This window comes from Leptonychotes weddellii, chromosome 9 (genome assembly GCF_054177405.1).
Source record: "Leptonychotes weddellii isolate Sample4059 chromosome 9, ASM5417740v2, whole genome shotgun sequence".
NCBI lineage: Eukaryota > Metazoa > Chordata > Mammalia > Carnivora > Phocidae > Leptonychotes > Leptonychotes weddellii.
The window spans coordinates 9065885-9093512 of NC_138377.1; the positions used below are offsets into that span (position 1 = coordinate 9065885).

Sequence of the window (27628 nt, forward strand, 5' to 3'; positions counted from 1 at the left end):
ACAGAGCATCTAGTCCAATGGTGCAGACAGGTAGGAATCAGATAATCACCCAAATGTAGATTTTTGACCCACAGAGCGTAGCCTGGTACCAGGAGAGCCTATAAAAGGAGACCTGACCTGGTCAGAGGTGCTTCCCTGAGGAGCTGATAGCCAAGCTGAGTAATGGATCAAGTCAGAGAAAGGTGTGGGAGAACATTCTGGGACAGTGGAGCAGCATACGTAAAGGGGGATGGGGGGTGGCCAGGGTCCAGGGACTAGAAGAAGGGTGTTGAGAGCAGAGCAGAAGCTGAGAGCGTGGAGTGAGGTGGGGCTGGAAACAGCATCAGGGGCCTCTGGAGCAGGGCCATGTGGCCACGTGAGCTCCTGAGCTGTGGGCAGGGACCCAGGGATTGTTAGGAGGATGCAGAGGGTTTGGTCCGGTGTGTTTCCCACAGGACCACTCGGGCTGCCTTTGCTCACATGGCTGGACTGGGTAAGGTTCCTCCCTCCAGATGGGGGGCACCTTGGCCCTGCGTGGACATAGGAAGGCTGTCAGGACCTGTGGGCAGAGAGAAGGGGCGGGCTTGGCCTTGTGCTGTAACAAGGAAGACTGCAGGAATGGTTGGCTCAGGTTACTGAGGAGGTAAAATCGGTATCCAGTCACTGCCCGGGTGTGGGAACGTCGGGCAGCCTGGGCCTCAGTTTCCCTCATTTGTGCGCTAGGGAAATTCTGAGAGTTAACCGTAAAATTTTTGTCTCCCTCTCAGTAGCCAGGTCGTGGGCCACGGTCTCACAGCCTGGTCCTGGCAGAGCTGGGAATAAAACCTTGGTCTCTAAACCCACCAGGCCGGCCTCCCACAACACTGTTCCCTTCGAGCCACCCCGACTCCTGCCTTCCTCCCTCGGTGGCCTGGGGGGAGGATCCCGAGTTCCAGCCTGGCTGGGAGTGGGTGGGGCGGGCCCGTTTCTGCTCCCTGCGGCCTCATGCTCTTCTCTTGGGCACCTGCCCGTTTCTGCAGGTGACGCATGGTGAGCCCCAGAAGTCCTGCTCCAAGGTGACCGACAGCTGTCAACACATCTGCCAGTGCCGACCCCCTCCCTTGCTGCCCCCACCACCCCCGCCCCCACCACCTCCCCGACTCCTCTCCGCCCCAGGTAAGTAAAGGCTCACTCCGTTTCCGGGGTTCTCTTTGTGTTTTCCGGGCCCAGGAAGAACCCGTGAGCAGAGCAGAGGACAGCCTTGCTTCCTTTGTAATTTTCCACTGCCCAAGCAGGAGGGAAGCCAAGGCCCAACTTTTCCCTGCAGTCTGCAAAACGCCTTTCCCACAGAATGTTCCTGCGAGATGGAGGAGGATGTTTCTCCCCCGGTTAATCAGATAAAAGTCAATCTCCATTTGATGAGTGACTCGGCCTGGATTGTTCTGAAGGCCAGAGCTTGGAAGGGGGGCAGCCACCGGGCTGGCCTCAAAGACCCCACGGGTCCACATGCTTTCACTTCTCTATTTTAATTCGCGCGTGAGGAGGCAATTGGTAACGAACCAAAGTGGAGGCTCTTACTGCCATTTGCGGCGAGTTCTGCTAGAAACCTCCCTTTCTCTGGTTTGCCTGGATTTCATCTACGAACAATTTGATTGCCTGGTCATTCGAACAAAGGAGGGTTTCTTTAGCCAGGAATGGCCTCATCCTGACTCAGAGGGGTTAAGTTTCCTGCTCACAATCGATAGTCGAGAAGGTGTCTAACAAGAGATTCTGTATTTTGGATGGATCACTCCAGGGTCGGCCTATAACACTGCCTGTGATCGTGCGGGGATCTACCTCATTAAACACATCTCCGTTGAATTATTTGGGGGCGTATTGTAAATAACCTTGACAACGCTCATTCGCCGGTAGACTGTGTCTTCAGGCTCTCGGTGGCCAGGCAGTGATGCAATGTTCTGGAGGATCTTTGCAGTTCAGATGCATTTCTGCATTTTGTCTGCTAGGCCCTTACCTGTTTCCATTCGTGCCAACACCTGTGGCCCAGTGTTTCTCCAAGTGTGGCCCTTGCCATCACTTGAGGCGTTTCTTTTTAATTTATTTGAGCGAGAGAGAGCGCACGCACACATGAGAGAGTGTGGAGGGAGGGGCAGAGGGAGAGAGAGAATCCTCAAGCAGACTCCCCACTGAGTGCGGAGCCCAACACGGGGCCTGATCCCAGGACCCTGAGATCATGACCTGAGCCGAAACCAAGAGTCTGTCTGCTCAACCAACTGAGCCACCCAGACGCCCCGAGGCATTCCTTTTAAAGTGTAGGTTAGGACCCACTTCAAACCCACCGAGCCAGTGTTTGGGTGAGGCTTAGGAATTGGCATTACAAGTCCAAAGATGATCCAAATGCAAGTTGAAGTCGAGAAGCTTGGCCTGCTAGGCTGTCTGCTCCAGGCCTCTGCAGGACCCGGTAGCCCGGATGCTCACCTCCTCCTCTCTCCTGAGGGGATCCCTGAGTTGTGCTGTGGGGCCCAGCCTCGGGCACCTGCGTCTGGAGATCACTCCCCTCCCCCTTCCCTTCCCGCTGTTTGGGCTCTGGGCCTTTGTGGTCCCCAGATATGCTTGCATCTGATGGGTCCACATCCCCCCCGTGCTAACCGAACTTCGGTGCCAGACACAGAGGTGAAAGACTGTTCTGGTCTTCTGGGGTCTCTCAGCCTCAAAGGGAAGGCCTTAGTGTCAGCAACCCCTAAAAAGTGGCCCAAGAGAGCACAGGGGGGCCTTGAGATCTTTGAGCAGTTGGGCCGCAGTAGACAGCAACATTCACCTGGGCCTTCAGGAATAAATAAGATTGTTCTAGGTTGAGAAGGAGGGTCTGAGGGAAGGACATTGGGCAGAAGGAACAGCATGGGCAGAGGCTTGGAGGTCTGACTTTGTGAGCCTCGTCATGGGAGCCAAAAGCCCTTTGGTGGGTTTGAAAGAGTGGTCAAGGGGCGCACCGTGAGGGTGTCGTGTGCCTGGCTGAGGAGATCACATTGCATCTTGTGAATCATTGTTTGCCAAACGTGATTCACCATCTCCGTATACGTCCTGTCATTTGCCTTAGTTTTTCTTTAAATAGACTCACTTTTGTGTTTATATAAATTAATTTCCAAAGGAAACTTTATGTAACTACCGTCAGTGAAAAACCACTATCATTCGCATACACAGAAGGTGACCGTAAAAACAAATACAACAAGCACAAAACAATAGTTCAAAGTTCTAGCTTGTTGTGGAAGGTGCCGAGCTCAAGGCTTTCCCTCTTTTTGTTAAAAAGGGAGAGAAGCAAGTGGTAGAGAGATGTCGGAGCCCTAGTAGGACCATGGAGAGATTTTTCTCTATAAAGAAATCAGAAGGCTTGTAAGAGGACCAGAGGGGGCCGAAGTTTCTTGTTCCATCTTCATGTGTTGGCGTGCTGGGTCCACGTGCCATCTGCAGGCAGCTCACTTACCTGCAGGGACACGCACCCCATGCTTTAGGCATCTGCCGTGGAGAGCAGCAAGCCCACAAAGGTGTGAATTGGGGAACTGGCATGATTCTCTATTGTCCTCTTCAGAAAGATCCATTTTCCTGACAATGTGGTGGCCTGGGGATGAGCTGCTAGACTGGAGTCTAGTGGGGAACTCGTAAGAGACTTCAAGCCCCAGACCACCCATGAGGGCCTGGAGCCCGGCTGGAAGCCGCAGAGAAGGGGAGGCAGGCAGGGAGTGCCCTGTGTCGGGGGACAGAGGCCTCATGTTGGGTTTGGGGCCCGAGGGCTTCTGGGGCTGAGGAGAGCAGATGTCGCTTGGTTCTGTGGCGGGGCTCCTTCAGTTACACAGAGCAGAGACGCATCTTGAAGCAGCTGAAGCCATACTAAAGCTAGGGTGAGAGATGTTAGTTTCTTGGCTCACGTGTCAGGATATCCAGCAGCAGACCTTGTATGATGATAGTATTGGATTTCTGTCTCTGTCTTTCTGTCTTCTGGTTTCCCCTGGGTTGTCCCTTCTCTGAGGCTGGCCCAGTCCCTGAGGACTCCAGGCTCCCAGATTCCATCAACCTTACTGTCAGTAATCTTCCTACAAAGGGAGCTTCTCTTCCTGAATCCTTCAACTAAAGTCCTGGGGCTGACTTTCAGTGGACCAGCTTGGGTCACATGTCTGTCCTTGGGTCAATGGTGGTCAGTCTTATGGGATGGAATGAGCTGATTGAGCGGGCCTGGGCCACGTGACCACCCTTGGCATTGGCGCTCAGGGCTGGAGGTTAAAGGAGGGGATGGCTTTCCAAGGGAAGAGCCAGGTAGAGGGGTAGAGGGGCGATAGCCTAAGGATGAGGACGTGGACACTGGGCAGGGATGGGACAGAGGATGCCCCCTGGGGCCATGGCCTACCTGGGGGCATGTGAGGCAGATGAGACTAAGGGCAGAGAAAATATTTTGTATGTTCTTTCCATCCTTGTTGAGCTCAGCCTAGACCCTGCACACAGGTAGTGCCCAATAAATGTCGGACAGAGAGAGAGCCACCCCACAACTTCAGCCTGCTCTATAGTCCCCAAGGAATCGGCCTCTCCCAGCAGGCACAGGGCTTCGGTGCTGTGAAGCCTCTGTGGTCGTTTTGTTCCCTAGGTGTGCATGGAGCTCAGCAGGTGCCGGGCATGGTGCCAAGGGCTAGGAAGTCAGCAGTGAGCAAGAGAGGGGCGGCTCCTGCCCTCACGAAGTTCAGTTTGCAGAAGGAGTGTCCTTTCCTGCCATCTTTCGGGAGACGCTGTTTCTGAGCGCGTGTCAGCCTTTTGCCCATTTGTCCCATGGATGTGCCTTGCATCCGTTCTGCTTACGAGGGCCTCTCCTTCACTGGCCAGTGTTTGCCCAGTGTCTGCAGTGGGCATGCCAGTGGCACCCAGAGGCGCACAGGGACTTGGCCTCCCCAGCAGGGGCTGGAAGGGAGGATCTGGGATGGCATGAAAGAATTCTCCAGGAGATGTTGGCCGGGCTGGAACAGAGGGAGGCCGGCCAGGCCGTGGAAGAGAGGGAGCGGTGGAAGCAAAGCCCAGAGTTAGGATCAGGCAGAAGACTCCCTGCTGAAGGAATGTTTGTCGGCTGGAGTGGTGGGCTACAGTGTGTGGGTCTGGGATCGAGGGAGAAGGAGGGAAGAGAGAAAGCTCTGTGCTTCTTCCCGCAGACCTATATGGTCTCGCATGGAAGTGACTGCCAGAAATTGTTGGGCGTTCTCCACGTGGCCGGGCGGGCAGGCCACCCTCTTCCTCCAAACAGCACCCTGCTGCTCAGGGCAACCAACGTGTCCTGTTTTGCCCAGGACTGTCCTGGTGTCCCAGAGAATGACAGTCAGGTCAGGGGACTTTAGAGGCAGATCCGGCCCTTCCACCGCTAGGTCTGTCGTGCTGGGCATGTCACATTCCCTCTTAGGGCCTCAGTTCCCTCATCTGTAAAGTGGGGCTGGGGGTACCTCCTGGAGAAGGGATTGCTGGGAAGACTGGAGATGACATAGGCTGCACGTGGCAGAAACTACATGCTTGAAAAGCCCTGTGGCAGCCCAGCTCTCCTGCCCTCTAGACCTGGTGCCAAATCTTGCTCATTAGCTAAGTGATTTGGGCAAGGTATCCTTAACTGCATGGGACCTCAGTTTCTGCATCTGTAAAATGGGGCTAATGACAACACCAGCTGCATGTGCGTGGTTGGGGGGTTTAGTGCCATAAAGTTAACACAGTGCAGAACCCAGAGCCCAAGTCATACTCAATAAATGGCAGCTAATAAATATTAATGATCAGAGTAGTAATAATAAAAGGTCACTGGCCTCCAGGTTGGGAGTTACTTAAACACGGTCCTGGCACCTGTCTGCTGACAAAGGAGCATCAGGTTAGAAACTTGAGGATGAAGTTGGCTCTTTAAGGATGTGCCGGCTCTCCTAGGTTTTCAGCAGAAAGGAAAAGGTTTTCAGAGTCCCGCCCGGGGTCCCTTTCGGGGCAGCCCTCGCCAGGCTCACGGTTAATCGGGGTCCCCCAGGTCCAGATATTTCTGGAAGGCGTGGGCAGGGGTGAATCTTGGCAAAGGCAAAGGCATGCTCAAGGGGCCTGAGCAGAAAGCCCACGGCAGCCGCCAGAGCTCATGACCTGGGCTCGCTTGGTAAATGTCAGCGATGCCCACTCGTCCCCGCGTGTGACTCAGACACGGCTGAGGCCGTGGAAGGAGACATGTACCAGCCCTCAAGGAAAAGCACGTACACCCCTCTGTGAGACCTGCTTTTGAGGCTGATTGGGCCAAAAATAGCTATGGCAGAACAGAGGCGTGAGCCTGCATCTCCATAGTGCCTGTCTTTACGGAGTCAAGTCTGATAGAGGTTTTATTTTTGCATTTGTTTTATTCTTAGAAAAACCAGAAGAGAGGTTAAGTGACTCCCCAAAGGTCGCCCAGCAGTGGTGGAGCTAGAGTGGGGTGACCTGGCTCCCCATCTCTTGTGCCAAGGGCCAAGTGTTAACAAAGAGAAACAAATGGGACTGTGGAAGTTCTAGAATTTTTTTTTCACTCACCCAGAACACTGGAAGGAAAATGATATTTAGTTCCTGGTACTGCGGTGGAAGCTTTTCTTTCCTCAGCTCATTTAATCCTTAACCACTCTTCTCTGTAGTAAGTGGTATTATCCCCAATTTCTGTGAGGAGCCTAGGGCTCAGAGAGGGTGAGTTACTTGTCCCAGGCTGCACAGCTGGTAAGAAGGGGAGGTCATTCCTGCTTCCTGCTGCATCCTTTGCCTGCCTCCTCCCCTCCGTTACGGACAGTTAGCATCAGGGGTCCCCCCTCCTGTCCTTGAATGGGCCTTGCTCCTTTCTGTCTCAGAGACTTTGCATGTATGAGTCTTTCCTGGCACCAGACTGCCCCTCAAAGTAGTTGACCTTAACTCATGCAGATCTCAGCTCGAATATCCTCCAGGAAAGCCCTCCTTGACTTCCACAGGGGTCCCACCATTCGGAGTTCTGTCTGTCTAAGAAACAAATCGCCCCCAAAATTAGTGGTGAAAACAACAGCAGGTGCATTATCCTTTCCTCTCGTGGGTAGGGGGTTGACGGGGCTCCACCAGGAGGCTCTCACTGGAGGCCTTTCCTGAGATTGCACTCAGTTGGCTGGGCCTGGACGCCCTTGACGGCTTCCCTGCTCACGTCTGGTGGCTGGTGCTGACTGTTGGTTGGGTCTCCAGCCAGCCGTGTCCACCAGACACACGTGCTGGCTCCCTGTGGTTCGGGCTTCCTCGCAGCATGGCGGCCGCGCGCCGAGCCCCAGAAGCAGGTGGAACCCGACTGAGGAGGTCATGCAGCATTGCTCCTACTGCATTTGTTCCTTGGAATCAAGGGCCCAAAGCTGCTCACATTTGGGGAGTGGGACTCAGCTCCCGCCTCTTGATAGAGTGTCAGAGAATCGGCCTGCATTTTAAAAGCACGCTACCCTCCATCTTCACACACACACTCTTTGAACTTTCTTTTTCCTTTATAGCAATCATCCTGCCCTTTTAAGTGTCAAATTTGATCTTTAGCAATTAATTAATTAATTGGCTAATGCCTGGATCCTTTGCTAGATATAGCAAAGTTCCTTGGTGCGTGCCCGGCATATCGCAGGGCCTCAGTAGCCACTCGTCCGTGTGGTTTGCAAATAATTTTGACTATCTGCTATTGCCAGACCCTGAGCTAGGTTCTGGGAATGCAGTGGTGAACTTGACAGAAGGACCCCTTCAGTGACGGAGTTTACATTTTACTGTGTGTAGGCTCCAGCAGGGCAGGGGGCGCTGGGACAGAAAATAAACCAAAAACATCACAAATAGAGGGAAACGACCTACAAAGGTCGTTAAAATCCTGTGATCTGATAGGGCGTCACTGGGTGGTCACTTAGATCGCGTGGTCTGGGGACAAGAGGTGATGTTTCAGCTGAGAGCTGGTGGAAGGGAAACAGGCGGGGAGGAAGACCCCAGGCGAGGAGCATTCTCAGTGGAGGGGACAGCAAGTGCAAGTCCCTCACGCGGAGCGGCGCTTGGGGCGGGTGTGAAGGGCCAGGGTGGCTCTGGCTACTGGGTGAAGGAGGACAGGAGGAGGCGAGGCCCAGAGGGAGGCAGCACGCAGGGCCCCGGAGGCTAGGGAAGGGGGTTGGGTTTTCTCTTAAGCGCGCACCTAGAATCCTCTGGACGGTTTGGAGCAGAGGTGGGGCATGGCTTCATTTACACACTACAGAGACCAGTCACTTGGGTCCAGGCCACAGATGGTGGGGGGGGGGCGGCCAGTGGTGTGGCCTGGAATGGGGGGGGTGGTGGGGGCAAGGGAGAGGAGGCGATGTCAAGCCCCAGTCCGATTTAAGATGGTTTTGGGGGCAGGGGTGATGGGACTCAGCGGTGGCTGTGGTTGTGGGGAAGGGACAGGAGGCAGCGATGCCGCTGGGTTTTGTGGGATCAAGGAGCAGAGAAGCCACGGGACGAACCCACGCTGCTCCTCTCCTTGGTCCTCAGGGTGTTGGTGATCTCACCAGTGGGGTTATCAGGCAGACTCGGATGGCGCCGTGAAGGGGTTAGCAGAGGCTCAGATGTCCCACCGTTTCAACAGCTGCCATTTTAAGGACACAACCTCTAGGGCTTTAGCACAAATCCAGGGTTTAACAACACTTCATCGCATTAAAGAAGCCACCCGGATTTTCTTCTGGGTTGTGAGGAGTTTGGGGTCAGCAGCGGTGGAGGCCCTCACAGGCCCCTAAAGCTGAAGATGGGTGCAGAGGGGGAGGCCGACCCCTGGGACCGGCCTTCTCCGCAGGGCGCCAGGCTCCTTATGAAAGTGCATGACCTGCTCCTTATGAAGGTGCTGTCCTGGCCAAGAGTGAGACCTGATGAGGGACCGTGTCGCTTGGCACATGTCTTGCTTTGTGGGCTGCGTTGGTGAAGCTGGTCTTCACTGTCACCGTAGTTTGGGACCTTGGGGTACTGGACATTCATCATTTGTGGGACGGAGTCTCCGTCCTGTCATCTTTGAGCCACTCGCAGGCCTGCGAGCAAGAGGGCCTGGGGGCTGGGCTTAGCTCTGGCCCTTAGGGTCTGTGTGCTGGTCACTGCACATCTCTGAGCTTCCGTTTGCTCATCTGCCAAAGGGAGAGGATGAGGCTGTCCTCCGAAGGTGGGGGTGAGAGTAGAAACAGAACGTGAGGGCCTTGACTAGCACCCGGTACACTCCCACTCTCAGTAAACAGGGTCTCTCATCCACATAATCCTGGCTTGAGCAAATCTCTTATCCAAGCTGGCCTCAGCTCTCCCATCCACAAAATGGGCTGGCTCTGCCTCGACTTCCACTCTAAACTGAGCATAGCGCGCGCGTGTGTGAGCATGATTTTTGTCTCTGGACTTGAGCATCTGATACCCAGAAGAGCTTTAACAACTGCTGGCTCGTTCTTTTAAGTGATTTTATTTATTTATTTTTAAGTACTGAATTTCCTTCTCCCAATTCAATAAATGGAATTGTTTGTCTTCCATTTATTTGCTGGTATCCAGCAAATAAAAGATGACACATTTATGTGGACTCTAATTTGCTCAACCAACCTTTATTTGTTGATTTACTGAGCAAACGTGTGCCAAGAGGCTGTGCCTTGGCAGGTTCCGGGGGCTGCAGAGATGAATCATACACAGCCCCGCACCTCTGGTTGGATGCCTGAGCTTTGGCTACTGGGAGGTGTTGGCATCACCTGGGACTTTTAAAAATGACCAGTGCCCTGGCCTACCCTGGAGGGAGGTGATTCTTGCCCAAACCAAGGCGGAGACCCTCGGCTGTCACCAGAGGCGTGGGCAGGAAGGGGTCTGTGCCACCAGAAAACGAACAGGTGTGTGCAAAGGCACTTGGGGCCAAAAGGCCAGTAAGACTTGCACACCAGTGAGTGACATCTCGGTGCCACCATGGGCGCTGGGAGGTCCCCAGGATCAGGGTCACACTGGGGACTGGGGGGAGTCTGGACCCAGCACGGGGGTGGAGACGGGGAAACACGCATGTTGGCCACAGCGCACATCCCGCCCACTTCCTGGGTGCTCTAAGTCCGTGTAGTATAAAGCTCACCATTTGTAAGTGTACAGTTTGGTGCTGTGTTTAGTACATTCACCGTGTCGTGCAACTGTCACTCCCGAATCTAATGGCAGAGCATTTTCATCACCCCAAGAGGGAACCTCATACCTCCTAAGACAGCCCCTCTCACAGTCCCTATTCTGGACATTTCACATGAACCTGGGTGTTCGGAAGCAGTGTGAGCCGCAGTTTCCTCCTCGTGGGGAGGAGGCCTCCTCCCGCAGTGTGGCTGTGGGGAGGAATCCAGAGGCCATGTGCAGGCTCAGCCCACTGAGCAGGGCAGGTGACCCCGTGACGGAAAGGGATCCTGCAGGGTGGGGGGGCGCGATCCTGGCTGAAAGGCCCCCACCTGTTGCCCTGGGATCAAGAGCTAGGTCTGACACCCTGCAACTCTGGCCTGGTGTGGACCTCATCTCCCCCATGGGGCTGTTGAGCGGGTCAGAGGGGTTGTATACCAGTGCTTAGAACAATGCCAGCCCAGGGCGATCACCTGTCGATGTTAGCGATTTCATATTATTGCAGAACTCATATAGGATGTCCTCCTTGTGCCCAGGACAAAGCAGCCGGTCTGACCTATTCAGTTTCTGATCCGATCCCTGAGGACTAGGACTATTGATTCATCTTTGTCCCCAGAGACAGCTCAGAGCCTGACACATGGAAGGTGCGCGTTGAGTGTTTGACTAAATGCATGACTGACGGTGAAGACAGAATTTAAGCTCTCCAGGGGCAAGGGGGCGTGGTAGGGGACTCACAGTTTTGAGCCTGCCATTTGCCGGGGAGCATCTGGGACCATGTCTCAGTTTGGGCTCCAGAAATAGATACTGAGACAAGAATTCAGGGACGGGTGGCTATTTGGGAGTTGATCCCAGAAAACACCAATAAGGAAGGGGAGTGGGAGACAGGGCAAGGTGTGACGTCAAGCCAGTCATCCCTATGGACAGCTGGAGGGAGCTCAGTCCTGCTGGGGAGCTCTGGGAAGTGGTGTGGGACAGCCCCGCAGAGCGACCGACCGGACCTGCGGGCTGAGGGAGCCGGGGTCACAGTTAAGAGCTGATCCCAAGGGGAGTGGGGGATCCACTTTCCCAGACAGAGATACAGCTTTGACAGTTGGCAGCCGAGCCAGTGAGCCCCGGAAGGACACCAGCTACAGGCTATGGGCTGTCACCTTATTCCACTGGGATCGCCATGGGTGACCTCCCCCCTGGTCAGACCCAGTTGGGTCTACACCTTCTAAGAGTCCACACCCCTCTTTCCCACTCAGGAAAGCACATCAGCACTCGTGAGTGTTCTCCTATCATTGGGATACCTGATTTGTATATTTAAAGAGCAGTAATCCATTCACAAACATTTACTCATTCAGCAGATATGTGTAGATCTCTCCATTGTGGTCAGAGACCGAGGACAGCCCAGTGGGTAAGACAGGGAGAACCCATAGGGAAGGCTCATGGGGGAAGGTCGGGGTTCTGCTTTTCTTCATGTGGAGTTTGGGATGCGTGTGGACTGCTCAGGGAGGCAGGATACAAGAATCGCAGACTAAACGGAGCACCAAGAATCCCCAGCCAGCTGAGTGGAAAGTGTCTGACCGGGAGCAGGTACCCTGCGGGGGCGGGGGAGGCGAGCTGAGGGGCAATGATTCTCCAAGTTGAAGGCTGGGAGTGGAAGTGGGGAAGAGGGGCATGCTCCTGGAAGAAAGTACGGCAGGGGCGGAGGATTGGAGGCCACAGAGAGTCTGTCCATCCCAGGACTGCAAGTGCGCGGGGCACGAGAGATGAGTTAGAGAAGCAGGGGCAAGGCACAGCATGCAGGAGTCCTGGACTCGAACTCCAGGCAGTGCAGAGCGTCCGGAGGGTCTGCGTGGAGAGCTACCAGCTAAGTTGCCTTCAACAGCCCTGCTTAGGGGCTAAGTGGCAGGAGACCGAAGGCAAACAGCAGGGAGAAGGTGGTGAACTAGGGGAGAGAATGGTGGTCTGGGCCAGGCGGTGCTGTGAGCAAGGGGGCCACGCGCTAGAGAACCTTCTGGACTCAGTCACCAACTCCTGTCGGGAGAGAGTGAAAAGGAAGCCTCCCAGATGACAGTGTCTGATCAGATGCTCTCGTGGAGACAGGACACAGAGGGAGAGGGCTCCAAGGGTTCAGAAGATGCAGATTTTGTCACGTAGTGTTGGAAGTGACATGTGGGTCTGGGGTTGAGGGCAGAGGCCTGAGCTGGCCCTCAGGGGGGTGGGTGGGCAGAGACAGCAATGATGCCGAAGCCACCAGAGATCACCCAGGGAGAGAGTGCTCTGGGCGGACAGAGCCTGAGGTTCAGGAGGAAGAGGATCCTGAGAAAGGGCAGCCACAAAGAGGGAAAGAGGAAAACCAGAGAGGTGACCTGGGAAGAAGGAAGCAGCGAGGGCAGGGGAGAGTTCACAGAGTTAGTAACCAGACACTGCTCGCCACCTTCCTCATCCACTTACCTGTGCCTCCCAGAGAGGAGAATGAAGGAGGGTAAGTACTTAGAGCTGAAACAGACAGGTGGCTCCCACCTAGGGACCGCGGGAAGGCAGGTGGGGATATAAATGAGTATCCTCGAGGGGGTCCGCAAGGAGGAGGCAGAGCTCACTGTGGGCCTGAAAGGTGGGGAGCGGTACGACTGGCCTCCCGGAGTGGGAGCCGGCTGCACGGGGCTGGGAGCAACCAAGGGCCCCCAGGGGAGGTGTGTGTTGTCACAGGCATGTGCGCCGATGGAGGGTCAGAGGCAGAGTTTCCAGGGCTCTGAGAGTGAAGCTGGGGAAGGCGATAGCAGGGCAGGTGGCCCTTTGTACATTCAAACATTTCTTGAGCATTCCTACATTCTGGGAGCTTGGGATACACCATGGAACAAAATAAAGCAGAGCGCACATCCCGGCCGGGGAGAGAGATCAGGGAGAAGTAAGCAGGATACACCTGTGAGCCGTACCGTAGGTGCTAGGGAGGTGGGGCTGAACCAGGGCAAGTCGGGGCGGGGCCTGGCGACAGCCTGAAGAGCGGATGGCATTGGATCAAAGGCTCGTGCTCCGAGAGGGAGCAGAGCTCGCTGGCACCTGGGAGCCTGTTCCAGGACTGTCCCAGGTGGAGAGCAGAGCCAGGCTGGGACCCGGGTCAGGGCCTTGCCCGGGTGGTTGAGGGGCAGCCAGGCCTGTGTGGCTGGAGCGGAGTAAAGGGAAGGCGGGTAGGAAATGAAAATGGGGAGCAGCAGAATGGGTCCTATGGGCCCACTGTGAGCGGGGCGCAGGGAGGGTCGTGACTGGACTTGTTCCTGACAGGATCACTCTGGCTGCTGTGTAGACCAGACCGTGGGGGGTCGGGGCAGAAGCAGGAAGACCAGTCCAGGTGAAAGGTGATGGCCCCTGGGAGCAGATGGCACCAACTGGATGGTGAAAATGGTCAGATTCCGGGTGGGAGCCCATTGCACCTCGGAATGAGCCAGGTCCCGAAGGGCAGTGTCCTGGGGGGGCAGGACGAGGAGCAGAGAGGGGTGGCAGGACCCCACCGTTGCTCCAAAGCAAGCGGCCGCAATGGAGTCTTCCATGGAGCGGCCCCAGGGATGGTGGGGCTGGGCTGGCCTGGAGCCAGGACACAGCCACTTGGTCTCATGTCCCAGACAGCCCCTGGCTGACAACTCCGATCCCCACAGGGTTCTGATGAAGTGGCCTCGCAAGTGGCCTGGTCTTGGTCTAATTAAAAGGAGACATGAGTTCTGCATCTGCTGGGCGGGGAAGGGAGACCCGCCACCCGGTGCCTCCAGGTGGGAAGCCCAGAGGCCACATGACTGGCATTCCCAAAGCGGCCTCCATCCTGGCACCCAGGCCTGGCGCTTTGTGGAGGGACCGTCCTGGGAGGTTGTTCCTGTGGCTACCAGGAGAGAGTCGAGGTCTGTCAGAAACATGGGGATGTTTCTCTAAAGTAAGTCAATGCTGACAAATGAACAGAACAATAAAGAGGCTACATATGCTCAGAAGGAAGAAGCCATTCTTGGTTTCTGCTAAAAAAAAAAATTCACAACACAAGGGCGCCTGGGTGGCTCAGTTGGTTAAACGTCTGACTCTTGATCTCAGCTCAGGTCTTGATCTCAAGGTCGTGAGTTCAAGCCTTGCATCAGACTCCGTGCTGGGCGTGGAGCCTACTTAAAAAAAAAAAAAAAGTTCACAACACAAAACTCTTCTAACTTTGTTAGTCAAGAAGCAGATGAAACTAGAATCAGGATGCCCAGGGGTACACCATTGCAGGTGTTCAAGGGGACCATACATTCACTCACTCACTCACTCATTCATTCAACAAACACCTACTGAACACTTACTCTGGGCCAGATGCTGTGGCAGGAGCTGGGGATGTGAGCTGTACCAGTGGTTCCAAGCAGAACAGGAAGCTACAGGGAGGGCTCCGCCTTGGACAGCGTGGCCAAGGAAGGCCTTTGAGGCTGCCTGATACTTGAAGGAGGAGCCTTGTGCAGACTGGGGAGAGCATACCATGCAGAAGGTACAGCACGTACAAAGACCCTGTGGTGGGACAGCTGTGCTGGGCACAGTGATCAAGGGGGAGCATGGGGAGGGCAGTACCAAATCGCACAGGGCCTTGTAAACCACACTTTCCATAGTACAGAGCTAGATTTTTCCCCCCCAGAGTGCCGTGGGGAGCCATTGAAGAGGCTTGGGTCACAGAGGGGCACAAACAGATTTAGTTTTTAAGACAGTCACTGGTAGCTGAGAGGAGAATGGGTTGAAGGAGCAAGAGTCTCGTGGGGAAGACTGGTCAGGAAGCTACGGCAGTTGTCCAGATCATAGAAGACAGGGGCCAAGACTGGGACAGTGGAGAGCCAGCAGGACGGGATGGAGGAGGATAGGGAAGGAAAGCAAGGAGTCAAGGGAGGAGGTCCGAAGAAGAGTTGATGCCAGCCAGTATCTGCCAAGAGTTTGGTGGCCCTGGGATCATCTGCTGAGCAAGGACGCTGATTTACCCAGCTAGTGTGAACTGAGCACTTCCTATGTCCTGGGCTCTGGCTTGTGCCACCCTGAGATGAGTAAGAACTGTTCTGGGCCCTGGCTGAGCTCACTGGTCAGGGGAGGGGGAATGAGAAGTTGTCATCCAGCACAGAGTGCAATGGGTACAAAGTGCTGCAGGAGCACAGAGACAGTGAGCCCTGAGCCATCAGGGATGACTGCTTGGAGGAGGTGGCATTGAACTGTCTCAGAGAGCAGTTGGGATTTTGAAGAGCAGATGCGAGGAAGGATATAAAGGTGGATGAAAGAGGTGCTCCAAGGGGAAGGAATGGCCTGAGCAAAGGCAAGGAGTCAGGAAGGTCTGAGGCCTTTTGGGAACCTGCGGTTCTCCTTTTCAGGAGTGTAGGATACCAGGGAGGGTGACGGGAGTGGAAGTGTCTCAGCATGGATGGCCCAAGGAGTTTGGATGTGATTCGATTCTAGAATAGCTGAAGGTTTTTGAGCAGCTGGGTTAAGCAACCTAGGTGGTGTCTGCAGACCATTACTCTTACAGAGATGGGAAGGAGGCTGGGTCCACTGCACATTTGTGTGTCTGTTTGGTTCCTGGCTGTGGCAACCATCTCTTTCCAAGATGGCACCAAGACGTTGGCCTTGCTTTGTTCCCCATCACACATCAGTTTATGGGGATTGACTTAGGCTGCCTCTCTGTCCCCTTTCTCCCTCTGAATATGGTTAGGTTGCAAATGGGGATGGTGTCTGTTTGTCCTGCAGCGTGGGCCTTCCTGCAGCTCATCAAGACTGGTCATGACCTGCAGTTACCTCTCTGCTGCCCTTCGCCCTTTGGCCTCAGGAGAAGGAACTCAGTAGAAGTTCAAGGTGACTTGGACCAGTCTCTCTGGGAAGCTTCCAGACTGTGTGTTCACGCTGGGGCCTCTGCCGACCTCAGAGCAGGGTGGTGACACCTAGTCCTTCTTCTTGGCCACTCCTCCTCCAGGAAGGCTTCCCCTCCCCGACGTGTGGAAGTTGAGAGTATGAATGGCGCTGCAGTTGGCGTGTTAGGCTGCTGGGGGAAATAGCAACTGCTTCCCTTCTTACTCCGTCCCCTGCACCAGGGGAATGACTGGCTTGAAGAGATTCTAAACTCTGTGCTGGAAACGCAGAGTTACTTTGAATACCCAGGGAGTGTTTTAATTCCTTCCCTTCCTCCTCCTCCCCTTCAGGCCTTTTCCCTCATCCTCCAGGTTCATACTTTTCCAAGATCAGATGAATCTCCTGCATCCAACACACACACACACACACACACACACACACACACACACACACTGCAGGGAAACAGAAGGAAAGGATGAGGGGAGGGCTGCCCTCAAGACTTCAGGTCTCAGAGCTGTTATGTACGTTTGTTGCATTGTTCAAGATGGCGTCTGTCTGATTCACACACACTCTCTCTCTCACCTTGAGCTGACTTTTATCCTACCAATGGTTCTGAATCAGGGTAAAAACAGCCCCTAGAGTACATTTGGAAATGTGGGGGTATTTATATTTTGTTGCCATAGTGACTTGGGGGGGTGGGTGCTTGCTGCATTGAGTGGACAAGGGTCGGGGGTGATGAATGTCATGCAAGGGACAGTTCTACACCATGAAGTCTCTCCCCTTTCTACTGATAGAGCCCCTGCTGAGAATCTGCTTAGCCATTAAGCCTTGTTTCGAACCAGCCAGGTTTCAAGTCCTAACCTGATGTCCCGAGGAGAGCAGATTCTTTCCATTTTTGGAAAACTCAGTGACCCGCCTTGCTACAGTGGAAGACACTTACTGTCTCTCTGGATGATTCTGTTTCACTCTTGTACGATGTTGTTGGGCTAGTCCACATTCATTTATAAGGCACTTAGAAAACACCTTGCCAACAACAGAAAAGCAAAATATCTAAGACCTGGTCCAATCCTCAGAGGGCTCGTGCTTCGCATCGCGGAATGACTAGTAGTCTTTGGGGACCCACTAACTTGCAGGCCCCTGGGAGGCAGAGAATGGGTCCACTCCATCCCTGCATCCACCCCAGGGAGCCTACCGCATGCTCTCTTGCTCACAGAACACTCAGTAAATTTGGGTGTGTTGAATTGACCCAAGGACTCTAGTCATGGCTGTTGACCCTGGTTGGCCGGAGGACAGGGCTCTTGTTCTACTCAATGCTTTCAAATGTTGATACGTGAAATTGAGCTTTAACACATAGTCTTATGAGGTCAGGTACTTTATTGGGTTATATCTTGACAGACTTCGTGTTTTTCTTGATTTTCCTTAGTCATCCTGTCTTAGCCCCGGTACCCTGGAAGCAGAGCCTGAGGCAAGGATTCAGGTGTGTGTTATTATGCCAGGAGTGCTGTCAGGAGGAAGTGGAAGGAAAGTGAGGGAAGCAGGACAGGAAAGGGGAAGGAGTCCAGGAAAGGTATGGCTTCACCTGGAAGCTAGCTTCAGGAGAGCCCATAGGGAGTGCTGGATTGTGAACAGCTCCAATGAGGAAGCCTGGAGGCAAGGGGCAGCCTTTGATGCCTCTGTATCAGTGAGTCATTGACCCCTGACTGCACCAGTGACCTGCAGGGGAGGGGGCGACAGCAGGCTACTGCACATCCCTCTTAGAAGCCAGGAGAGCCTCCGTCCAGCTAGATACAGCACAATGTGCTCTCAATTTCTTGGCCCCACTATGGCACCATCCATTGCTATAAAGACCTACCAGATTTCATCGTCCTGCTTTCGAGATGTCAGCTTCTCTCCCTTTTCATTCCCTCCTTGCCCCATTTCCGCTGAACTCCTGCTCCCACCAAGCCAGAGCCCGGCGCCCTGACGTGCCCTGGAGAGCTGGAAGGGCATCCTACGGAGGAGGAGGTTGGGTCACCGGGGCTGGTTTGCAGAGCCCCGCTGCTCCTCCCCACCCCTCCGCCCGCCCTCCGCCTCCAGGCTGGAACCCTGCATTCCTGCACAGTCAGAAATACACAAAGGATTTAAGTCTCATCTCAGAGAACAGTCGGGGGGGTGGGGTGGGCCTTATAACCAGCAGAGCAGTTCATCTCCTTACTCAACTCTGAGATGCTTTCCGCCGGCCACTTAAAGCCCTGTGGGATTAGCCGGCTCTGACGTGTCCACCCCGCGGCTCCTCTTCCCCGGACGCCCAGCAGGAGCTCGAGCCCAGGCTGACAGTTTATAAAGCGGCCACTGCCTTGGAGGTGCAGACACTGAAGAAGGAGGACTAATTCCTATCTTGCTTGCTTTTTTTTTCTTCCTTCCTTTCTAACACACATCCCACAACGTATCCATCCTCCCCTTGGAAGGTGTCCCACTAAGTGCTGACCCTGGCAGTTCTGTCACTGCCTGGAAAGCTTCTAGATTCTTCCCTACAAGGGTTTGAACCGGCCAAAATGGGGAGCGAAGTTTAGCAAAGACCGTGGTGAAAAAATGGGATTTTATTCTACATTTGGTAAGACACCGGTGAAGGGGGTCGACAGGAGTATAATATGATCTGATTTACGTTTTCCAAGGAACCTTCTGTGCTGGCTGTGTGGAGAATGGATTAGGGGCGGGGAGGGGGCAGCCAGGAGGCTCCTGTCAAGGGTACAAGGGAAGGGAGAGGAAGGGATGGCAGGGGGGCGGGGGGCGGCGGGCAGAGACCAAATCTGAAGGCAGAACTGATGAGACCCATTTGCTTGGACAGAGGGGAGGTTGTCGGGAAGGACCCCCTCGTCTCTGCGTTGAGCCGCTGGGTACATGGGTGATGGGGAGGGGAGGAGGTTGAGGGGTGAAAAATGAGGCGTTCCATTTGAGGCACGTGAGTCCGAGCCAGCCTGTGGACGGTCCCGGTGGAGACACTGAGTCACGGTTGAATGTACGAATCAGCAGCTTGGGGGAGGTACTGGAACTAAAGCTCTAAATATGGGAGCTCTTGGCATCTGGCTGGTCTTTGAAGCCAGAGGACTGGAGAGATCTTCTGGGGAAAGAGTATGGATAGAGACGGGGGCCGGGGGCCCGCAGCTGCAGGACCTCTGCCCCCACTACCCTCAGGTAAGAAGCTAAGGTAGGCCGGTTCAAGGCCAACTGCAAACTTGGGACCTAAGAACACTGCATGTGCTTTTCTTCCCATTTTTCTAGATGACAGCTTCCTTTTCCTCCTTTATTCCCCAAGAGATAGATGAAAGCTGATCCCTCGCCCGGGTCGCTGCCCGCCCCCCGCCGGAGGTATGGGAATGGCAGCCACAGTGGACGCCACACCAGTGGGCCGTGGCCACAACCAGTGTTTGAAAAGAAAAAGAAAGAAACAGTATTTATCCATCAAAGATACTTCACATTTTGAAAATCCTGATTCCTGTATTCTCTTTTAAAAATCAGCATCTTGAAATGCTGTTGAAAGGGAAGGCTGAACCAGACTCAGAGTGGTATTCTTCAAGGTGACAGGGAGAGTCTGGGGCAGTGTCGGGTCCGGGAGGGGAGGAGCTGAGAGGGTGGCCTTTGGGGGCAGGGGAGGAGGACAGGGTGCCTGGAGGACTGGAGATGGTTTCTCTTCTCTGCTTTGCTTGGTAGTCCCTTCCTTGCATTGCCCCCAAGAAACCTGCAGCAAATGCCCACTTCTCATCCCTGCAAATGGGCATTTTTCAAATGCTTCTGATTTGGGGAAAGCAGTGTCACGTATATACTGCCGATTAACGGGGCCAGCAGCCCAGCGCCCAGAGATGTTTCTGCAGCGAGATGTGTGGGCATCACACTAAATGAGACCATATCCCATGAAGACCATCGACAACCCCACTTCCTCGCCGCTCAGGTTTTGCCACCAAATTACTTTGGGCGGCAAACTACCTTTAGGGTTTAAAAATGACAAATCAAAAGTTGAGGTCCTTGCATTTGAAAAGCAGTGTCTCCTGAGCTGGTTCGATAAATCACGACACAGCCATATAGTGGCACTCCATTCCTCTCTTAAAAAAAAAAAAAAAAAGCAGTTCAGTTCATACCGATGTGAAAGCTTTGCCAAAATATATTAAGTGGAATGTATATTCTATGTCACCAAAGACAGCAACCCCGATGTGTGTGGGGGGAGATGTTGGTCTTAGTCTAGGAGGGTTGCTATAACAAAATATCATAGACTGGGGGGCTTATAAACAACAGAAATTTAATTCTTCCAGATCTGGAGGCCGGGAAGTGCAAGATCAAGGTCCAGGCAGATTTGGTGTCTGGATGGCCCCTTTCCTGCTTCATAGATAGTCCCTTCTTGCTGTGTCCTCACACGGCAGAAGGGCAGAGACCTCTCTGAGGTCTCTTTTATGAGGTCACCAATCCCTTTGATGGGAGCCCCACCCTCATGACCTAAACATGTCTCAAAGACCCCACTTCCTCATCACCTTAGGGGTTAAGTTTAATGTATGAATTCTGGGGGTGGGGGGTATTAAAGGGGCTCTCACTTGGAATATATAAAAATTCACATAGGCCCGCTCTCTCAAAGGATACATCAGAAATTGGTTTCAGTAGTGGTGGCCTCTGGGGAGGGGAACTGGGTCCCTGAGCTAACCCCTGGGTCTCCTTGCCCCTCACCGATTTCTGGATGTCTCGAGAACGTTCAGGGTCATGGATCATATTTTACGGTCCGGAAGATTCCCCAGAATTGGGGAATGTCTGCATCAGAAGAGCTTTTGAGACTTCGCCCTGTCTGGATTAGGCAGTCTTCACCTCCAAGGCCCCATTAATGTCCCTGTCAAAGGAAGATGATGGGACGGTCGATTATGGTGACCTGTCTGGCCAGCTGTCAGGAAAAATAAAGAGCAGATGGCAGCCTCAGGGTTCTTGAGATGCTCCATGTCCATTGGATTTTAGAACAATATGCCCAGGGAGCTCATGACTATAAGGAATTAAAGGAGGGGAGAATTTATCCTGTATGTGATATAAAAAGTTACTCTCTCATTTCTCCCTTGTGGGGAATTTTTCTTCCCTTTCTCATCACCCCTGGGGTCCAAGGTGGGCATGAAGCAAACTTGGTGCTCCTAGGTCTCCCACCAAATTCTTTCACTGAGTAAGTCCTGCCCTCTGGCCTCAAGAGGAGTAAGCAAGGGGCTGAAGAAGGCTGGGAGTATGACTAGGGACACCGTCATGGAAGCCACAGGGCAGAGGTCACAGCCTGTCCAGGCAATGTTAAAACCTGCTCTTTCATCTGGACCAAGGTGCTCTGGCAGAAAAATCTGGTCTTTGCCAGATTTGCAAGAGGATACGGTAGAAAGATGGACTTCGGCATCAGATTGTCCTGGAATGCTGGGTTCTCTGTTGACTTTCCCTAACAGTCTGTCCCTACTTCTGTAAATGGGGACAGAGACACCCACGTCTCCTGATGGATCAGGAGACTTAAATCAGGTAGTATGCATGCACGCAGAGTGGCTGAACCGTTGCTTAGCAAGGGGGAGGGCTCCTGTTATTACCATTATATTCTTATTAAGCTCTTGAAATAATTTGAAAATATAAAGATATTCCTCCAGTTTTCTGAAACCTTAGGCAATTGCTTGTCTCCCAGGAGATGACAAATAACAAACACTAGTCAAGGCTCAGAAGCAGCCTGGCAGGCCCAGGCCAGAGGTTTGGCGTTTGGCATGAACAGCGGTGATAGCGGCCTGACCATGTAGGTGTCGATTGTCACGTCTTTTTTACAATGGCAAGGATGTTCCAGGTTCGCATTATGGGGTATAACGCATCATGACGTTTGGCATCCTCCACTCAGATGTGGAACGGGTCAGAGAAGCCGTGCTCCAAAGTGCTTTCCATTTATCAAGGGAAAAGAGGAAAGAGGGTAGGGTCATCCCTCTAGTTTGGCGAGAGTGGGTTCCAGTGGCCTTTGAGAAGGAGCCCTGTGGGTGGGCCTTCCCCCTGGGAGAGATGATGAAGTTCAGCCAGGCGGGTCCGGGAGGAACATCCTCTGGTGTATGGTCCCTTCTTCCACCAGAGAAAACAAGGCAACTGAGCTGCTCCTATTCCCAGCTCCCAAGGTTCTGTGTCACCCTTGCCAGCCACCCAGGTCAAAGGCCACCATTTCCTGGAAGAGCTGGGGGCCTGCCCCCTGCCCCTCCGGAGAGTAAATGGGCTCCTTGTTCTCGGACGTAGAATGAACTGGCCTGTGGGTGGCAAAGGCACATTGTCTCCTGTCTTGGCAGAGAGGATTATGGATGCCTTGGAAAATAAGGCATTCCACTCTTTTTGGACCCTGTTCCAGGCAGTTCCGCTGTGGAGACTCTGAGTAGCGGGAGGTCATCGTGGAGGCAACTGGCTCGGAGTCGGCTCCAGCTGGAAGGCCGTCCAGTTTAACTCCTCGCATCGCTGGCCCGGCGTGGCGAGGTGCACTCTGGGAGGCTGAGTCAGGTCTGCGCTGCTGGCCGGGCCCCTGCGGGAGGCATCCGTCTCTGCACCAAGTGTAGGAGCCAGGGAAGAGGCCTGGAGACCTTCCAGGCCTCCGGGTTTCAACCGGGAGATTGTGTTCCCCCGGGGAACATTTGGGCATCACAGTTGGGAGAGGAGAGCTCCTGGCATCTAATGGGTAGAAGCCAAGGATGCGGCCAAACATCCCACAGCGCACAGGGTGGCTGCCCACGGTGGGCACGATCCAGTCCCGGGTGTCAGCAGTGCCGAGGCTGAGGGACCCTGCTGCTCTAGGCTAAGGTCGGCACTTTCGTTTGGCACATGGCCACCTGAGGCACAGATTGATGAAGTGCTTGCAAAAGTTCAAAGGGTTTCCAAGACAATGCCAGAAGCCAGGTGGCGTGGCTCTTTAGAGTGAGCCGCGTGTCCAGAAAGAGAAGGAAATTCCCAGGCAGGAGCTTGTTGCCAAGTTGGGACCTTCTGCCCAGTCTCAGCACGCTCCGTCCCTTGGGCAGGCCAGTGTCCCAGAAGTTGTCCGTGGAGAGTGTGGCCGCGGGGTCTCTCGGCCGCAGACTTGGCCCCATTTCACGGCAATGACACGCCACTGATCACCGGGGGCACAGCCCGCCCCAGCCTTCTGCTTCGTTATCTGCCCAAGAAGGCTCCGTCTGCTCCCCAAGCCTTGTGGCGATTAAACGAGTGAGCGTGCGCGCCAAGTGTGGCCTTAGAATCTGCCCCCACACACTTGGGGACCGTCTCAGCAGCGGCTTTGGAAGCCCTGACTCTGTCACTTTTTAGCAGCTCTGCCACTTTGCCTCTTTGGCCCTTAGGAATCCTCAGTGTCCTCACCTACGAAACGGTACTAAGACTCCCCGCCTTGCCTGTGTCTGCGGGAGGGGACATGAGAATAAAAGAAGTGGGTCAAGCGTCTGACTCTTGGTTTCGGCTCAGGTCCTGATCTCAGGGTCAGGGGATCAAGCCCCGCGTCGTCTGCCTCAGCGCTCCGTGCTGAGTCTGCTTGAGATTCTCTCTCCCTCTCCCTCCGCCCCTCCCCCACTCAAGTAAATAAATAAATCTTAAAAAAAAAAAAAAGAAGAAGAAGAAGGTGCTTTGGAAACAGCCATTCAGAGGGGCAGGGAACAACTCTTGCTGCCTTTTTGGAAAGGGAAGAAGAGCAGCTCACCTCTCACGGCCCTGGACCAGCGCCATCCAAGAAAACTTCCTGCAGTGCTGGAAATGATCTGTCTGTGATGTCTGATATGGTAGCCATTAGCCACATGTGGCTATTGGATTTTTAATTAATTTTGTTTTAATTAATTTAAATTTAAGTAGTCACATGTTCTATATATATTATATCAGAGTGCAGCCGTGGACCATTAGCATGGTTTGTTTTTTTTTTCCTCTTTAATACTATGGCTTTTTTCCCAAAGCCACTGACATTTCAGGCATTCCTTTTTTTTTTTTTTTTTTTAACACAAAGAGCAACAAAGCAGTACTGATTTTTCTCAGCTGTGTCACCAGCCCTTTGTGTTCACAACCTGGACAAAAATCATTCATAGCTTAAGCCAACAGGGACCTTGAAACAGGACTTAGGCTCTGTCCAGACAACCAGCAAAGGATGATTCTGGGAAGGAATCTGGAACATAAGAAGCTCACATGAATCTTGTTGGGAGGTGATGTCATCTATCTGATGCTTGAGAAGGCAGGCCAGGAACTTTCCACACCTTGGCGACCTGATGTCTGGGATTCCTGCCATGGAACCTGTCCTCAGAGTCAGAGACAAGGATTCCTAAAGGAAGTGTGCCCAGGGGAGACTGGAGGGTGGGACAGGGAAGGGAAGAAGAAAAGTGAGAGTCCAGGAGGCCTGAGCCCGATCCTGTGGGGGGACTCTGGAGGATTCCTTATGTCCTACTATTGCTCCCGGCTGGCAGCAGGGGGCTAGACTGTCCCACCTGGCCCCTGTCGGTCACTGCTCATGGACTCTCCGAGGTGTGGGGGAGTCAATTTCCAGGCTCCCCGCCTCATGCGTATCCACTTCAGCAGCCGGAGGGCAATCTTGCAAAGAAGGGCTCTAGGTGTCCGAGAAAGTCGACATTGTAGCTGCATGTCCCCTGCACCCCAGCACAGGTGGGAAGCCCCCCACCTTATAGGGTGCAACTCCATAGCCAGGACTGAGTTGGATGGCTGCAGAAGCTGCTGTCTGAGTGCCAAACAAACAAAAAGACCCCAGGATGTACCAGGAGGGATCACGGGGAGAGAGGAGGGGTTGATGGCCCTCCGGTGTGCTTAAAACTGCCAGACAAGGGATGGGACAGAGCTGCCTATCCTACCTCACAGCTAAGCTGACGGTAAACTTCTCATCAGATTGGGAGCCAGACAGAGCCTTGGAGACTGGCACCAAAGTGGCGGGCTGTACCTGCCTTAGAAACCAGCCTGTTCTGTTGTCGGGCAGTTAAAGAGTGTAGACAGTTCCTAGAGATGTCAGTCCTAGGTCTGGCCCAAATGGCATTGCCTCTGCCGTTGGGAGAACCACTGAACACGTTCTTGTGGTGACCCCCAGGATGATATTTGACATGTTACCGTGGTTGATCCTCTCCACCAATGTTCCAGGGAATGGATGAGGAGTTTGTATCATTTCAGTGCTCTGTCTAGGGTCACTTAGCACGTGTGGTGTGCACAAGGCAAGGTCCAGACTCGGGTCTGTCTATCCTCTGTGCTTCTGCTGCGTCATCACACTGTCACTGTTAAAGTTCTCAGACTGGACAGAGCCTGAGCCCCATGCCTAGAGACCTCCCACCAAGGCATTGGTGTGACATTTGGAGTGAAGCGCCCATCTGAGAAATAATATAGAAGGAATGGAATGTTTACTTGCAAAATGGAAATTTAGGGTATAATTTCAGGATGCTCTCAGATCACTCTCCTAAGCTTGTCTAACATCTCAGGTTAAGACCATCCCAAGTGAGGTAGGGATAGACAAGCTCTTTCTGTCCAAGGCCAGATAGTAAACAGTTCAGGCTTTGTGGGGCCCATTCTATCTCTGATGCAGTTACGCAGCCTGGCAGATGCAGCCAGAAAGCAGCCATGACCATATATGAACAAATGGGTGTTCCGATAAAATTTTATTCACAAAAACAGGTGGTGGGCCAGATTTGGCCTAGGGATCAGAGTTTGTCGACCATTGGTCCAAGTTGATCGTGAATCCCTGTTCAACATGATTACAACTGTTCAGACAGAGCAGATTCTACCTGATAGGCATTCTTGAGGCCCCCTCATGTATTAAGTGCCCTCTGGAAGGGAAGAAAGCAATTCAACATCTATTCAGTATCAACTAGGTACCGGGGTTCTGCTGAGCGTTTAATGTATACTCTTGGGAGCATTTTCCCATCCCAAGGTCATGAGTCTCTCACAAACAAAGATAAGCTCATTATCCTCGGTCAAGCAACGTGGGCTCCCATGTTTGGGGCATTAGTGTGTTTTGCTTTTTGGTTTCCTGCTGTTGGTACCTAAGGCACATGCACAACTAAATGTCTCGGGGAGACAGGAGTCAGTAGGCATTTGTCTGGTGCTTGCTGAATTGGTGTCCATTCTCCAGTGGACTGTAAGCATCATGAGGGCAGGGTCCCTGTCTGTTTCGCTGACCCTCATATTCCCGGGACCTAGCGCAGGGCACGCGCGGCACAGAGTAGGCTCTTAGCAGATATGGGTGAGTGAATGGCTTAGCACACGAACGAGGAGGACTCGGGGCCGTGAGGGTGGGCTCAAGTGGTCACCCAGGGCTTTCCCGATGTGGCACCATCCCGTCACTTGTGCCCTGTGCTGAAGCTGACAAGTACAGACCTTCTGGGCAGCAGGGCATCTGGAGCCCTGGGTGGGCACAGAAGGCTCAGGGGATCTGGGGAGGGTCCCCGGTGCAGGGAACAGAGAAAGGATGGATTGCAGCTACGGAGAGGGAGGAATGCTGTTGAGTAACAAGTCCTAGCCTTAAGGAGCCTCACAAAGAGGGCTGTTTGGGCGAGGAACAAGGGGAGGCGTGTTCTGCAGTCGCCACCAGAAGCATAAATAATTGCAGCAGGCAACGGCCTGCGGTTCCCTCCTGCCCGGGCCTCCGCCCAGATCTTTCCCTTGCATCAGGAAAAGCCGGGGCTGCCCCCACCATGGAGACTGAAACCCAATTCATTATTTTCCTTTCCTAATTAGGCACGGGAATGATGGAGACAATTATTAATAATGTATTGGGGTTTTTTTTAATGCCCCCCTCAGGAGCCGGGCCTGAGAACAGCGTCCTTGATGATAAGCAGTCCCACTGCCACCACGCTGGGCACCGTGCCCAGGACACCAGGCAGGAATAAATAAATCAGAGAAGTGAGTGTCCCGTGGAGCTCGGGCAACAGGCTGGGAGTCACAGATGGAAGGGCATGGAGCCCCTCACCAGGGCGTGAGCAGGGAGGTCCCAGACACCACCTGGGGTTGGGGGGAGCAGAGAGGCTTGGGTGCCAGCCACCCGTGCCCCCTGCTTCTTCCCCTGCTGACCTAGACCAACCCACATGGGACCTTTCCATAGGGCTGCCCCTCTCCCTCACCCTGTAGGGCTCAACCTAAATATCACCTCTTCAAAGAGGCTTCCCTGATGCTCAGGGTGACACCGATGTCCCCTTTCCACACACGGCCTCGATCCCCCCATGCGACTGGGTCTCATTTTGTCCAAAGTGTATCTTGCGGCACTTTGTAGTTGCGTCTGGATTTGCTTGCTTCTTTCTGTCTGGGTGACGGCTGCAGCTTGGCCCTGGAGCCAGACGTCTGGGTTCAAATCCCAGCTCCACCACCTGCCCCAGTGAGGTCGGGCACGTTCATGAACCGTTTCCCCCTCCTGGTCCAGCACTGCATTCACCCCTGGGTGCACCCTCAGCCCCCTGACCGCATGCTCCCTTCCGACACCGTGGGGAAAACTGGTCTGCCCCCCGCCGTCCTGGGCATGGGGTGAAGGCATGTGGGGTGAAACGGCCAGCCCTGGACCGGACCCACTTTGGGTTTCCTGCCCCACCGGACGCCCGACACCTCCCCCATCCTTGCTCAGCTGCTGACCTCGCTTCCCACTTCGCTGAGACAACTGAAACCATTGGAAGGAAGGAAGCAGCCACTGAACCCCCCTGTCACCTTTCCTACATATCGGGGTGGGAGTACCCACCTGCGCACGGGGGCCCATCCCCTCTCCTGGGTCACACCCAGCACGCGCCCATGTGCGCGCACACACACA

General features: G+C 53.9%; 1 protein-coding gene across 2 annotated transcripts in view; it reads left to right on the top strand.

Moving 5' to 3' along the window:
- Positions 1 to 27628, top strand: part of LOC115937204 (proline-rich membrane anchor 1) — a 58899-nt gene that overhangs the window by 6949 nt on the left and 24322 nt on the right. For both annotated transcript variants that reach the window (XR_014148309.1, XM_081830008.1), the window contains exon 3: positions 999 to 1134. Coding sequence is in view for 1 of the 2 variants with exons in the window: in XM_081830008.1 (XP_081686134.1) it covers positions 999 to 1134 (136 nt within the window). In the remaining variant the exon portion in view is untranslated. The remainder of the gene's footprint in view (positions 1 to 998; positions 1135 to 27628) is intronic.